At 33.1% G+C, this 15,538-nt stretch overlaps 1 protein-coding gene across 9 annotated transcripts in view; it reads right to left on the bottom strand.

Moving 5' to 3' along the window:
* The window catches only part of sbf1 (SET binding factor 1), an 88,697-nt gene that overhangs the window by 20,557 nt on the left and 52,602 nt on the right, over positions 1-15,538 (bottom strand). For 8 of the 9 annotated variants that reach the window (XM_009300170.4, XM_009300172.4, XM_009300171.4 and 5 more), the window contains 8 exons: positions 15,215-15,419; positions 14,592-14,704; positions 13,212-13,361; positions 11,518-11,586; positions 11,264-11,425; positions 9,989-10,254; positions 4,612-4,784; positions 4,159-4,232 (listed from right to left, as the gene is read on the bottom strand). In XM_009300170.4, coding sequence (XP_009298445.1) covers positions 4,159-4,232; positions 4,612-4,784; positions 9,989-10,254; positions 11,264-11,425; positions 11,518-11,586; positions 13,212-13,361; positions 14,592-14,704; positions 15,215-15,419 — 1,212 coding nt within the window. Of the gene's footprint in view, positions 1-4,158; positions 4,233-4,611; positions 4,785-9,988; positions 10,255-11,263; positions 11,426-11,517; positions 11,587-13,211; positions 13,362-14,591; positions 14,705-15,193; positions 15,420-15,538 lie in introns of all 9 variants that reach the window. The other variant, NM_001045158.1, reaches the window with a different exon arrangement.

Below are 15,538 nucleotides of genomic sequence, written 5' to 3'. Positions count from 1 at the left end.
TTTGAGCAATGCTGCTGGGTAACTTTGGGAAATTATGCAATAAATTCACATCCAGACGAGACATGGGGTAACTAATCAGGGCAGAGATACAGGGTTACAGATACAATATTATTTTCCATTCTTAGTGAAATAATAGCCAAACAATATCGCTTGTGAAAAAAGTTGCCCTGTGTATCATCAGCATAAAAGTGTTTCCTCTCAGTCAGTTCATCATTTCTGAGTGTTAAAGAGCAAGATTAGCATATTCACGTCCTGAAAACCTCAGGTAAACATGAAACTGCATCCCTATTGTGACCAATCACAATAAAAATGCATAATCTATTATTTTTTTATTTTTTTATTATAGCAAATTATATCAATATAAACTGACATATGTTGGCATTAGTATTAGTGTTTTTAAATCACTAGTGTTTTTTCTTTTTTAAATATTTCCCAAATGATGTTTAACAGAGCAAGGAAATTTTCACAGTTTGTCTGATAATATTTTTTCTTCTGGAGAAAGTCCTATTTGTTTTATTTCGGCTAGAATAAAAGCAGTTTTTAATTTACAAAAAAAACATATCAAGTCAAAATTATTAGCCCCTACATTTTGTTTCGATAGTCTACAGATCAAACCATCGACAATGACTTGCCAAGTAATTACCCTAACCTGCCGAGTTAACCTAACTAACCTAGTAAAGCTAATAATTCAGAGGGTTTAATAATTCTGACATCAACTGTACATCTATTAGCATTTTTGTCTATTATAGCAAATTATTTTAATATAAACTGACATGTATCTGATATTGGCATTAATGGTTTTAAAACGTTATTATTTTTATCTATTTTAAATGACGTCAGTTTCTTTTTTTATATAATGAATACAATTTATTTGTATCAAATAACATTTTTATTTACACAAATAATCCACCAGTTAAGGTAAATTACCATTTTTAAAACTGTCTTTATATTGAATATAAATCAGGCCTATATAGCTATATTTTTATTTATAGCAAATTATATTAATATACACTGAAATGTATCAGACATTAATATTAGTGTTTTTAAGCTTTATTATTTTTGTCTATTTTAAATGACTTCAGTTTACTTTTTATAAAATGAATACAAATTTTAGTATCAAATACCATTTTTATTTACACAAATAAACCCTTTTTGAAGGTAACTAAACATTTTTAGAACACCTTTTCTTTTAAATTACTATTTGTCTTCACTACTATTTTTTAAATATCAGCCTTGTATATATATATTAGCATTTTTTTATTATAGCAAATTACATTCATAAAAACTGAAATGTATTTGGCATTAGTATTACTGTTTTTAATTCTTTATTATTCTTATCCATTTTAAATGTCTTTAGTTTACTTTTTTATATAATGAATATTTGTTTTGTTTCAAGTAATATTTTTATTTACACAAATAATTCATCTTCAAACTCGCTTTTTTATTACTATTGTTCTTCATTATTATATTTTAAATATCAGGTCTATATATCTATTTATTTTAAATACTCAAATATCAATTGTACTTACTTAGAAAGTCTAGATTACCAAAAATAAATAAATAAAATAAAGCTTTAACAACACTAATTTGAAATAAGAAAAGACAGCCATTTTTCCCTATTAACTAATATCCTGAAATCTAGGAATCTAGGCCAATACAGAGACTGAAATGCACTTCAAAACAAACAGCCTCGATCCTGATTTCATGTTGACTTGAAGCAAGGGATGCTTGTATATTTATAATTTAGATGTAAAACATTCTGTCCCACAGTTCTTCAAATCCAATTTCATGGGTCCAGAAATGCCAGAAGCAACATTTTCATCTGGGAAAAGTAGCCTGTGTTTACTCCACTGAATCTAGCATTTTTGTCATCAAATAAACAAATGCATTATGGGACAAATACTCTGCAGGCGATTATGCAAGAGCAAGTTTCATCACATTGAAGGATTTCCAGAACGATTTCATCTTCACTGGCCCCGAGCAATGTTTTGGCACAAACCAGGAAGTGATGTCAGCAGGTGGGCTTCCTGAGAATGCATTTATTGCAGGCGTCGTGTTTGTTGGGCACTGAGTGATGAAAGATGCACGACTGGCTTTTTAAGCAAACGTGACTTTTCTTTCAAACTAAGTGGAGTGAAAAAACTGTTCAGTACGTTTAAAAACAAAACAAACATGGCAAGATCTTCATCACACTTCACTGTCTGGTTCTGTCATTGTACTTGAAGCAGGACACTGAACGAAAAGATTAAAACGATTTGGTTTATTGCCTGTATTTTTATGTTTATTATTATTGTGCTTATGCTGTTTCAAACCCCTGAAACTTACTTTCCTCCATGGTGCACAAAACAAGAATAAAAAAAAAGTAAAATTAAAAAAGTGGAAATAATTAGATCTGGAGAGATATGAAGGTATGAAATTATGTTAGTAATATTAGTTCATTCATTTATTTTCGGCTTAGTCCCTTTATCACTCTGGGGTTGCCACAACAGAATGAACCTCCATTAATGTAAGTTATGAAATTATAATAAATAAATAAATAAATAAATAAATAAATAAATATGCAGATATATGAAAATAAATATTAAAACATAATTAAGGTCCACTTAAACAAAAATGTCAGTAATAATACAAATTAAAGTAGTGTACTGGATATTTGGGTGAAATAAGGGAATAAAAGTGTGACAGGGTTTCTGCAGGTTTCACCTTTTTAAGACCATTTTAAGACCATCAAGAATAAAATTTCAGACTTGTATTGGCCTAAACACTACTGATTTTTTTTTATGGTCCAGCAGAATTGTTTTTACTTGAACGATCAAAAAAACTATAATAAAAAATTCTAATTATTATTTCTTAGCCACACATTTTATATATGTCAAAACAAGCAGACCCTAGTTCTATGCATACAATTTTTTTTCAACATAACTTAAAATAAACCAAATGTATGCACAACAGACTGTTATAATATTAGTTTTAAATAAAGATTTGCTAAACGTATTTTGTTATTGCTAACTGGATGTGTTGGATCGATTGGGTAACTTTACATAAATGAAGGAAAATTAGGACCAACAACAAACACAATATTTCATAATTTTTTGAGGTCTAAAATTGTATTTTTTGAAATCATTATAAGAAATAAGAAATAAGATAAAAAAAACTTAGTCAGCACCAATAGCCTAGTGGTTAAGTGCGCCGACATACAGCACCATAATGGTCTGGACGACCAGAGTTTGATTCCTGGCTCAAGGTCCTATGCCCATCCTTCCCTTCTCTGTGCTCCCAATGCTTTCCTGTCTGTCCTCCACTATCCTATCCCAATTAAAAAAAAAAAAAAAAAAAATATATATATATATATATATATATATATATATATATATATATATATATATATATATATATATATATATATATATATATATACACAAAATAAAATTTAAAAAACAAATAAAATAAAATAGGAAAGACATTAAGGTCAGTAGGTGGAAATAATTTTCCAAATATTCAAGTTAAGTACGCCATATTTGTAAAAATAAAAAAGAAATAAAAATTAATATATGGTACCATAACATAAGTGAACGAGAAATAACATAATAATAATAATAATAATAATAATAATAATAATATTAATAATAATAATAACATATAAAGTGAAACATTCTGAAAAGACATATGAAAGAGAAAATAAAGCTAATTTGCCATAATCATTAAGGTGCATATAAAAATATGGGTTTGGAACAACAAAAGCATTGAAGATCTCCTAATTAGTAGACTGAGATCTTAAATGCAGGAGAAAATAATCTGATTGCACAATCCATCAGAAATGTCTCTGACAACCTCCACACACACAAAAAAACCATGAAGGTTTTGTGAGGGCGTTTGCTTTGGTCACCTTGCAACCAAGATCTCCGATACAAAAAGAAAGGAAATCACACCTACATGTTAAAAGGAAGCACAGCAGAACATCAAACTGAAGTGCGCTCAAAACAGCAGGCCAGAAATCCCATCATGCATCAGAGTCAGGCGCCGCTCTGAGAGCTGAACGTACCTGTTGTGACTCTGGGACTCAATGGTGGAGGAGATGAAGTGGGGCGAAGAGGAATCTGCCTGCGTTTCTACACTGCCTTTCCTGCCCAGAGGAACGTAAAACAATGAGTTGGTTACCTTTTGGATGGGCGGCAGACGTTTGCTCTCCCTGTGAACCGCGTCCAGCGTCTCGATGTGCATCTGAACGATGTCTGAAAGACAAACGGGAACATTAAAAAAGTTAAGAAAAAACTTAATGTACAGTTGAAGTCCAAATTATGAGTCCGCCAAATAAATTGTAATTCTTTTTTTTTATTTTTAAATAGATATAATTAAATTATATTTACTTTATTTAATTATTTTACTTATTTTATTTTGGCCAAAATAAAGACAGTTTTAATAATACATTTTAACTAAAAAACTTTTTTTTGTAATTGGCTACAGAAAAAACACTATTGTACAGATATGTCACATATTAAAACTTTTTTTTTTAAATGTGTATTTTAAAAAATCTTCTCTCTTATACAGCACCAAAAAATATATAATTTTATATAAGGGCTAATAATTAAAAAAATAAGAAAGGAGTTTTACCTGGTATCATTGTGTGGAGGGCTTTTAGGTGTTCGTTGGTGACGCCGCTCTCGTTACACACTTTGTCAACAAATCGGTTGATGAAACGAACAACGGAGTTTGCAACATCTGAGCTCTCGGCATCCTCGAAGCCGCTCTCGGTGTCGTAGCTTTCTGCCATGCTGCCCGCAATACTGGACAAATGGAAAAAAATGGTGTAATATTATGGAAAAATACATATTATACATTTGGAAAAATTGTTTTATTGTGCTTTTGATGGATTTAGTTATCTTTTTTTTTAATTGAAGGCATTACTCCTCAGTATCACATGATCCTTTATAATTTCACATACATATATACTTACATATCAAATTTTGATGCTTCTTAAAAAGCTGATTCTAAATAATAAAAAAATACACATTTAAAGTAAAAATGACATTTTATTTAATTAATTAAATGTGAAGGTATTTATTAAAGTAAATTATTATGTAAAATGTATTTAAAAATTGTTGAAATGGGTATAGATTTGGGTTACATATTAAACATATGCATATTATATAAGAATTATTCAATATATTTTTAATTTAATACATGCTTCAATCTAAAAGAGACCATTAAAAAGCACACTTATTTGTACATTTATGCATTTGATTTTTTAATTTTATTTTATTAATGTCATGTTTAATTTTCCTTTACATTACATATTAATTTGTTGCTACATTTTATTAAAGTCATTGCATATTATATATCATTTTATACATCTGTAGAGTTTATTTCTTTATTTCAGGGTTTCTTTTTTTAAGACCTTTTTAAGACCATGAAGAATGAAATTTCAGACTTACATAGGGCTAAACTCTAAGGATTTACTTTAATGGCCCAGCAGAAAAAAATGCACTTGCCCCATCAAAAATCTAATTAGGGGGTCAAGCGCGAAGCGCTGAAACCCTATTGTTTTTGTTAAGATTTTTATTATTATTAGGGGGTCAAGCGCGAAGCGCTGAAACCCTATTGTTTTTGTTAAGATTTTTATTATTATTATTATTATTATTATTATTTTTCTGCCCTAGTTTTTATTGGGCAGACCAAACCGTAAGGCCTAGAGAGCTCAAACTTGGCCAGATGGTAGTACCCCGGTACACTACATCCTGGCCAAAGATTAGCCAATTCAGACCATAGGTGGCGCTATGGCGCCCAAAACCATCATTTTAGACATTTTTGGCCGCCATTCGTACACCGTTTGTCGTAGACTCAAAAACTTTACATTTTTTGAATCCTTGGGTTAGCCCGAACAAAAGTGCACACCAAGTTTTTTTGCTCTACGACGCATCGTTTTCCCGCTACATCGCGATTTGTCCGAAACCTACTTTTGCGAACTAGTCCTAGGTTTTTCACTCAATCTGAACCAAACCAGCTCTTAAATGTTCTCTGGATACTGAATGTCAATAATTATTGAAAAAAAGTTGAAATTTTTATTCTCGCGCGAAACAATGCGCAAAAATGTTCGATGCTAATTGAAGCTAAATGCTAATTGTAGTTATAACTTTTGAACGGAATGAGATATCATCACCAAACTTGGTACACATATGTGTAAGGTCAATTTGAGGTCACAGTGCAAAACCCGCGGATTTTAGCCACATGGTGGCGCTATTAAGCCTAAAAAACATAAAAATCACTCTAACCTTACAACCATTAGTCCAATCAGCTTGAAATTTGGCATGCAGTGTCTTTGGCCAAGTTGTCATAACATATTAAAAGGACATTGGCATATCTCAAAAAACATGGCCGCCATTAGCTAATTAAAATTGAGCAGCTATTAAACTAGGTTAACGATGAGTGATCAGAACGAAACTCACTGGGCATGTTCAAGTCATGGTCCTAGAGGTCTGTAAGAATTTTGAAAGAAATCGACCACTAGGGGGCGATTTTGTGTTTTTTGAGTGTGTAATTGATTGGTTATTACACACAGTTTTGCGCAACCACACAATATACATATCATATGATAGGCCTGCTCATACCGAACAGTTTGACACTAAAACCACTGCTGTCACTCACACCATTCGTTAAATATGCATCAATTAATGAAAAACCTACTTTTGCGAACTAGTCCCTTGTTTTTCACTCAATCGCAACGAAACAAGTGTTGTTAGAATCTCTGGACTATCTAGATCAATAATTATTAAAAAAAGTTGAACTTTTCACTTCTGATAGCTGTAACAGGCTCATTTACAAAAGAGGCGTGTCTACATGAACCTACATGCCTGTAAACCAATAAGGAAAAACCAAAACATCACAGAAATTGATGAGCACATGTGGCATATCAATGTGAAGAAACATGCAAAATTTTGTGAAGATCGGGCAATAGGTGGCGCTATAATAGTGGAAATGGTCCTAAAAACATGTTAAATTGGCTTAAAAATGCAGTAAATGTGCTTCATTTACACACTTTACCAATTTTAGTCTAAGCTTATCACTGAAATGATTTACATGTTAAACTTTTTGTCCATCTTGGATGTTTTAAAGGTCTCAAAAACACATATTTTCAATATTCTATCATTTTAGCCACTATAACACACTTTTAACTGTCACCTACCATTTCTAACCACTAGATGTCACCACAAGACCACTTATTTATTGTTCATAACATTTGCATACCTTTGTTTTTTAAGTTTAAAGTCAGGGAAATTGCATTTAGGATAATTTTGAATCACACTTTGACATGATGTAAACAGTGTTGTGCATTAAAAATCTAATTTAGTCCCATTTAACCTCTTCATAATAATTCTAATTGGCAAAACTGGTTCTATGATTAAACACCTTGTTTTAAAACATATGTAAAGAAAAGCACAACTGTGTCTACTAGATGGCAGTAACACACCACTGATAGTTTATAGTTTATTTTACTGTTCTGTAAAAAAGAATGTAAAGTAATTGGCCATAGCATGAAACTCGTAGACATTGGCCACATGGTGGCGCTATACATTGTAAATTCACAGGCTTCCTGACTGCTATATAACCTTACCCTGCTAAACTGCTTGACCCCCGTCAATTGCCGCTTGCGGCTATATTTATTATTATTATTATTATTTTTCTGCCCTAGTTTTTATTGGGCAGACCAAACCGTAAGGCCTAGAGAGCTGAAACTTGGCCAGATGGTAGTACCCCGGTACACTAGACCCTGGCCAAAGATCAGCTCAATCGGACCATAGGTGGCGCTATACCGCAAAAAAACAACATTTTGCACATTTTTGGCCGCCATTTGTAAACCGTTTGTCGTAGAATCAAATAATTTACATATTTGGAATCCTTGGGTCTGTGCAAACAAAAGTGGAGTGACTCAGATTTTCTCTACGACGCACCGTTTTCCCGCTACATCGCGATTTGTCCGAAACCTACTTTTGCAAACTAGTCCTAGGTTTTTCAACCAATCTAAACCAAACCAGCTCTCAAATGTTCTCTGGACACTGAATATCAATAATTATTGAAAAAAAGTTAAAATTTTTATCTTCATGCAAAACAATACGCAAAAACGTTCCATGCTAATTGAAGCTAAATGCTAATTGTAGCTTTAACTTTTGAACTGAATGAGATATCATCACCAAACTTGGTACACATATGTGTAGGGTCAATTTGAGGTCACAGTGCAAAACCCGTGGATTTTAGCCACATGGTGGCGCTATAAAGCCTAAAAAACATAAAAATCACTCTAGCCTTACAACCATTAGTCCAATCAGCTTGAAATTTGGCATGCAGTGTCTTTGGCCAAGTTGTCATAACATATTAAAAGGACATTGGCATATCTCAAAAAACATGGCCGCCATTGGCCAATTAAAATTAGGCAGCCATTTAACAAGGTTAACGATGATTGATCAAAACGAAACTCACTGGGCATGTTCAACTCATGGTCCTAGAGGTCTGTAAGAATTTTGAAAGAAATCGACCACTAGGGGGCGATTTTGTGTTTTTTGAGGGTGTAATTGATTGGTTATTACACACAGTTTTGCGCAACCACACAATATACATATCATATGATAAGCCTGCTCATACCGAACAGTTTGACACTAAAACCACTGCTGTCACTCACACCGTTCGTTAAATATGCATCAATTAATGAAAACCCTACTTTTGCGAACTAGTCCCTTGTTTTTCACTCAATCGCAACGAAACAAGTGTTGTTAGAATCTCTGGACTATCTAGATCAATAATTATTAAAAAAAAGTTGAACTTTTCACTTCTGATAGCTGTAACAGGGTCATTTACAAAAGGGGCGTGTCTACATGAACCTACATGCCTGTAAACCAATAAGGAAAAACCAAAACATCACAGAAATTGATGAGCACATGTGGCATATCAATGTAAAGAAACATGCAAAATTTTGTGAAGATCGGGCAATAGGTGGCGCTATAATAGTGGAAATGGTCCTAAAAACATGCTAAATTGGCTTAGAAATGCAGTAAATGTGCTTCATTTACACACTTTACCAATTTTAGTCTAAGCTTATCACTGAAATGATTTACATGTTAAACTTTTTGTCCATCTTGGATGTTTTAAAGGTCTCAAAAACACATATTTTCAATATTCTATCATTTTAGCCACTATAACACAGACTTTTAACTGTTACCTACCATTTCTAACCACTAGATGTCACCACAAGACCACTTATTTATTGTTCATAACATTTGCATACCTTTGTTTTTTAAGTTTAAAGTCAGGGAAATTGCATTTAGGATCATTTTGAATCACACTTTGACATGATGTAAACAGTGTTGTGCATTAAAAATCTAATTTAGTCCCATTTAACCTCTTCATAATAATTCTAATTGGCAAAACTGGTTCTATGATTAAACACCTTGTTTTAAAACATATGTAAAGAAAATCACAACTGTGTCCACTAGATGGCAGTAACACACCACTGATAGTTTATAGTTTATTTTACTGCTCTTTAGAAAAGAATGTAAAGTAATTGGCCATAGCATGAAACTCGTAGACATTGGCCACATGGTGGCGCTATGCATTGTAAATTCACAGGCTTCATGACTGCTATATAACCTTACCCTGCTAAACTGCTTGACCCCCGTCAATCGCCGCTTGCGGCTATATTTCTAATTAGTTATTTCTGAGCTACGTATTTTAAACAATGTGTCAAAAAAGCAGACTCTAGTTGTATACATGCATTGTTTCAACATAACTTAAAAAAACTCTTTAAAAACTAAAAGTATGCACAGCAGAAAGTTATAATATTATTTATAAATATATTTTTGTTATAAGTTTTTATTTTTAAGGCCTAAAATTTTGTTTTTGAAATTTATGTCATATTAGGACTTTAAGACCCCGCGGATACCCTGTATTTGAATAAAATGTTTGCTTTTTTTATTGTCTCCCAGTCCGAGCCCGCACAAACCTGTTGGTGACGTAGCTGTTGCTGACGCTCTCGACGTCCCCAAGGCCGGTGTTGCGGAGCAGGCGGTTTTTGCTGGTGTCGAGGGGCAGAAGCAGGTAACTCATTCGGTTTGCGTAGTGGATGGCCTGACTGAACACTGTGCTCTCCTCTTTCTGGACTCGCTCCTGCTGCTGCTCTTTACTCAGCGTGGGCCACAGACGACTCTGTTCTGATGCCAGCTCAAGAGCGCTGAGCTGATTCTGAGACACACCAAGACCCTCCACCTCCTGAAATAAACACAGATCAGCCCTCAAATGCAGCACTAAAAAAGGCGGCATTTTTGCTTAATATTTGTGTGCATTAATTGATTAATAAAAAGTTTAAATAATTTTTACAAATTTTATTAAAAACCAATAAAATGAAACAAAAACTTTGAATAAATCAAAAAAACTAAAATTCTTAAGCGGGTTTAAATTAAAAACATGTATATAACTTTCATACCTAAAATAAATTAACTAAACTATTGAAATTCTTATCAAACAACTATGTAACAAATGATTTAATAACTTAAAATATTATTAAAATCTTAAAAAAAATAAATAAATAAAAAAAAAACGGTTTCTACAGGTTTATCAAGTCAAATTTAAGAGTTTTTAAGACCCTTTTAAGACCATAATGAATTAAATTTCGGACTTGCGCAAGGCAAAACGCTAAAGATTTGTTAAATGGCCAATTAAAACCTTATAAGGAAGATAATTAAACCATTTTAATAAGTAATAGAGTTAGTAAATAAACATTTGTAAAAACTTTCATTGAAATATACTGCTAGTTTTGGGTGGATGTTGCACCAATTGGTTATAGCTTTACATGGAAATTGGAAAATTAAGACCCGTTTAAAACGATTTCAGACCTACAACACAATATTTCAGTGGATTTAAGACTTTTTAAAGCCTAAAATGTTTTTGTTTTCTTTCAGACATGTAAGACTTTAAGACCCGTAGATACCCCTGAATAAATTAAAAAAGAACTTTTATAATGAATAATAATTACCATTTTATAACAAAAATAATTATGAACAAACTAAAACTAAATATTAAAATCATTTTAGAATTTAAACATACACTTTCAACACATTAAATTATACAAAATAATTGAAAAACTCTATTAAAAATATTATCCAACTGAAATATTGATGTATTATTTTAATTTATATTATATTATTTCTAATATATTTATTATTATTTATATTTTTAAAACAACTTTTGAAACAAAACAACGCAGAAAACATTTATTTACAGGACTGGATGCGTCTCCCTCCTCGCCATTCTCCAGGTAGAGCGTCCGGATGTGTTTCTGGACATCACTGTAAAACATGGCCTCCCAGAACTGCATATTGGTCCACACCATGTGCTCCTGAACGCAGCTGTAGGCGAACTGAGTGATTCCTCCACCAAGTTTCTACAACACACGCAAAAACACACAGATGTAGTTAACTTCAAACACTCCTGCTATCAAACACCAGTCAAACATTGATTCACAAGCACACTCACCCGACAGAAAGCCGTGACCAACGGCAGCAGAGCAGCAGCGATGCCATGTTCGTCCATATGAGAACAATCCTGAAGACAAAAACACAAACAAAACATCTGAATAACAACATTTATGATCGTAAACAATGATAACGGATGATGAACAATCATAAACCTATCCAAAAATATCATATTTTGCACTTCCTTATTGCAGCACAACAATACAAATACATGAAGTCACAGTCAGATGTTCATTAGAAGTAGTATTTACGTTTATTGCCATCATAGCTTCATTGGCTATTATATGGCGGCTATAAAATGTACTTATATAACCATTTCCAGACTGGAAGATATCAGTCATTTTATTTCTCATTTGTTTTTCAGCATAAAGTCTAGCTTTTGAGGATCTTTTGGTCTACTTCGCTTTGTCAGGCAGGTCCTGTTAAAGTGATTTCTTTTTTCTTTTCTTTTTTTACTTCAATTTTATTGTGTTTTAGTGAACATGGCTATCAGCAATGGTAATATTGGTATTTATAGTTTTCTTTAACGCTGATTTCTTGAATGTGAATTGGTGGAGCATTAATCAGGCATCAGTGTGGCTACAGACCTTGTTGGGGAATTCATTGTGTCTTGATGAATTTCTGATGAATGTATTACTCTTATTTATATGCTTATTTGAGTGATTTCAGTTTTTTTATTATTATTATTATTATTATTATTAATTTCTATTGTATTATTACCCATACCTACGGCATTATTATCAAGTATGTGTGCTTTGGTAAATAAAAAAGTCATTCTGTGCAAATGCAGTCAGAAATGAAAAGATAAATTAGAAGAGCAGCATTAATGTCACAATGAGAGTCAATTTATGGAAGCAAGGCCAAATGGACACCTGCGTTCTGTTCTGCAACTCATGATAAAGCGCATCTGCACGTGCGCCCACACTTATTTGTACTGACATCTAAAAATTATGAGTACCTATGAACTTCAGCTGGACTTACAGTTGACAGCTCAGTGGACAGTGAACAGGATATATGGTTGAGCATTGTTTTATGGCTGAGTCATCACTTTTGAAACAGGAAGGAAAGACCTTAACTGGACATGGGTAAGACCCCTGAAAGACCCTGAGACTTTATTGGTGGCGGGCACCTGAGAGATTTAAGATCCCATTAGCGGAGAAGCAGATGGAGGTGTGTAATGTGTAAATTAGTGTGGAGTATTAAGACAGAAATGTATTTAAACTGTGTGCAAGCCTATGTTCGGCAGACACTCGAACGACCTGTCTCTGTTGTTACTGATGCTGTAACAATAAACTGCTTTGCCTAAAGACTTCGGAGATCTCAGACTTTGTCATTTTTTGAAAAGTTTGACTTGGAGACTTAGAATATTTTGCAGACCAGAATCTTTTTTTCACAACAACCTCGGGCATAATAAACATGCAGGCTATGCAGTTTTGGATTTTGTTTTCCCCTAATAATAAAAACCCCATTTCAAAAACTGCATGATGTGTTTATTTGTGCTATTTCTGACTAATATTTAAATTAGTTTGATGATCTGAAACTTTAAAGACTGACAATCATGCAAAAAAAAAGAAATCAGTAAGGGGGCTAACACTTTTTCACACCACTGTACATGCATCTCATTTTGATCAGAGAATTGATCTAAATTTTTTATTTTGACACTGTACTGATGTGATTTGACTGCGGTGTTTTTACCTGTAGGGTGCAGTTCATCATGCGGACGATGTAGTCGAACTGCTGGTCGTCCAGAACAGCTCGATTCTGCAGGACGTGAAGATTGAGCTCCTGCGTTAAACAAACACGAGCTGCTCGTCCTTTCAGAGCCCGTAATACTGCCGGCATCAACTGCACACACACACACATACATCCATAAGGGTATTATATACACACCAAAACATATAATACACAGTGTAGCGTGAGATCATTAAGGCTAGAGACAGCATGAATCTGAAGTTTTGGATATTGACAAAAAATATTTTTTAATATTGTTTGAGAATTTTTTTTTAAATAATGGAAACAAACGTGGTTTTGCTGTTATGGTTTTGTTTTTGTGCTGGTATCTTGACTGTTGGATCAATGGATCAATGACTATGATGACAACTAACTACTAATGTCTTGAGTGATTCACTGAATCATTGGTTCTTTTTTTATACAATACAAAAAAAGTAAGCAAAACAAAATAAACTAAATATTAAAATAACTGTAAGAAATAAATTCTTCAATTTAAAACCATATCACTCTTTTCAATGTTTTGAGTTTTATCAAGTAAAGCTTAATGGTGTATATTATTTACTCTATATGATGCATGTTTGCATGAACTGGTGCTTTTTATTCATGTAATTGTTTTTTATTTTATTATTATTATTAATTACTTCACTTATTTAATTTTCCCTTTTTTTTTGAATTTTTTTCCTTATCAGTTGTATAAAACATATTATAGATTGTGCAAATGTTTTTTTGTTCTGGTTTGTACAGTAAAAACTGTTATAAATAAAGTATTTTTAAAAATGTAAAAACATACAATCTAACTAAATAAAACTACATTAGTTCAATTAATTCACTGAATCCTAAATCCCAACTATTGGTTTAAAATGATTGATTTAGAATTGATCTCTCTATGAAAAGACCAATCATTTATTGAGTCAGGTTATCATACAAATGACCTCTGGCTTCAGAACTATTGGCATAGAAAATAATGTGTCTAAACTCACTCAAAATAAATGGCTTGTTTGTTGCACTGTTGTATGAAGTCAATGTCACATTTGCAAACACACACACACACTCAACAATGAGGAAAACAGCACTCTTTGTGTGTGACATTCCTTAACTACATCATATCACAGAAACAAAACAAAGGAATATTTTTTGCAATCAAAACTCGAATTACAAGCTCATTCTTCCAACTACTATTAAACACACTGAATGCTTTTGGACTTTTTTTTTTTTTTTGCAAAGACATTTATGTCAGCTTGTTTCTCACTAAAACAACTGTGACTTTATCGCTTATAATAAATACAGCACATGCTTATTTATGCTGAACAGAAATGCTTAAATAGCAAAATAAGAGCTTCTTACCTTCTTGGCCTCCAGCATTTTATTGTCAAAAATGTATGTGATGCAGTTCCGGACCACTTCTAACCTCCTGGCGCTGTTCGCCAGAACATTCCCGTTACGGTCCACAAAGTCAACTAGAAAAAAAAAAAAGATTACAAATAAGGGACAACTATTATTTCAAAGCTTGAACGAAGATTAGCACAAAGCAGTCTACTATATTTTTGGGACTACTGTATAGATTTTTCACAATCTGAAGAGTGACCTGTGCAATGCAATTACCATCAATACAGCACATGCGCACAAAGCTTTAGTTTCACTTTAATAAATGAGTCTAAATGGAACAAACATGTTAAATCAACAAAACATATAACAGCAAACCCAAACATTTAGATAGGAGCTGTATTTTTACACACTGCAGGTTTCACTCACACAAGTCTTAACAAAATGATATGTATAAATGCATTTGTTTTGTAGAGAGTGGTGCGCGAGTGATTAATCCCTCTTATGCTGACATTGCCCTGGACATCGTGACTCTTGATACATCATAAAAACTTACACCCATAATGTCAAGCCATAACATATATCAACTCCTCTTAGTTGATCTGAATGTGGAAAGCGTGCACTGTAAGTGAACTTTGTCTCACCGAGCGGCGGTCCGGTTGGAACCATGCTCTTGAGTTCGGCTTTGACCACCGGCGGGGCAGTTTTGAGCTTAGCTGTAGCGTGGTCTATGAAGAGCTGCACGGCCACCTCATCCAGCAGGGGAAAAGAGGTCTGTGGCAGCCGAGGATGTGCGCTTTCAGCTGTCCTTTGGACTCTGTGCATGGTCACTGCAGGGTACGGGTTCTCCTGAGGGGAAGAAACAAATAGATTGTTTTTAGAGGGAACAAATAATCTTCAAAAGTATTATTAAAAATGGAGTCAATAGCTATATTTCATGTGTCTTCACTCTTTTATGAACAGCAGAT

Source organism: Danio rerio, chromosome 4 (assembly GCF_049306965.1).
Source record: "Danio rerio strain Tuebingen ecotype United States chromosome 4, GRCz12tu, whole genome shotgun sequence".
Classification (NCBI taxonomy): Eukaryota; Metazoa; Chordata; class Actinopteri; order Cypriniformes; family Danionidae; genus Danio; species Danio rerio.
Note: the sequence above shows the minus strand (reverse complement) of the source record. Positions and strands in the feature narration are given on the sequence as shown.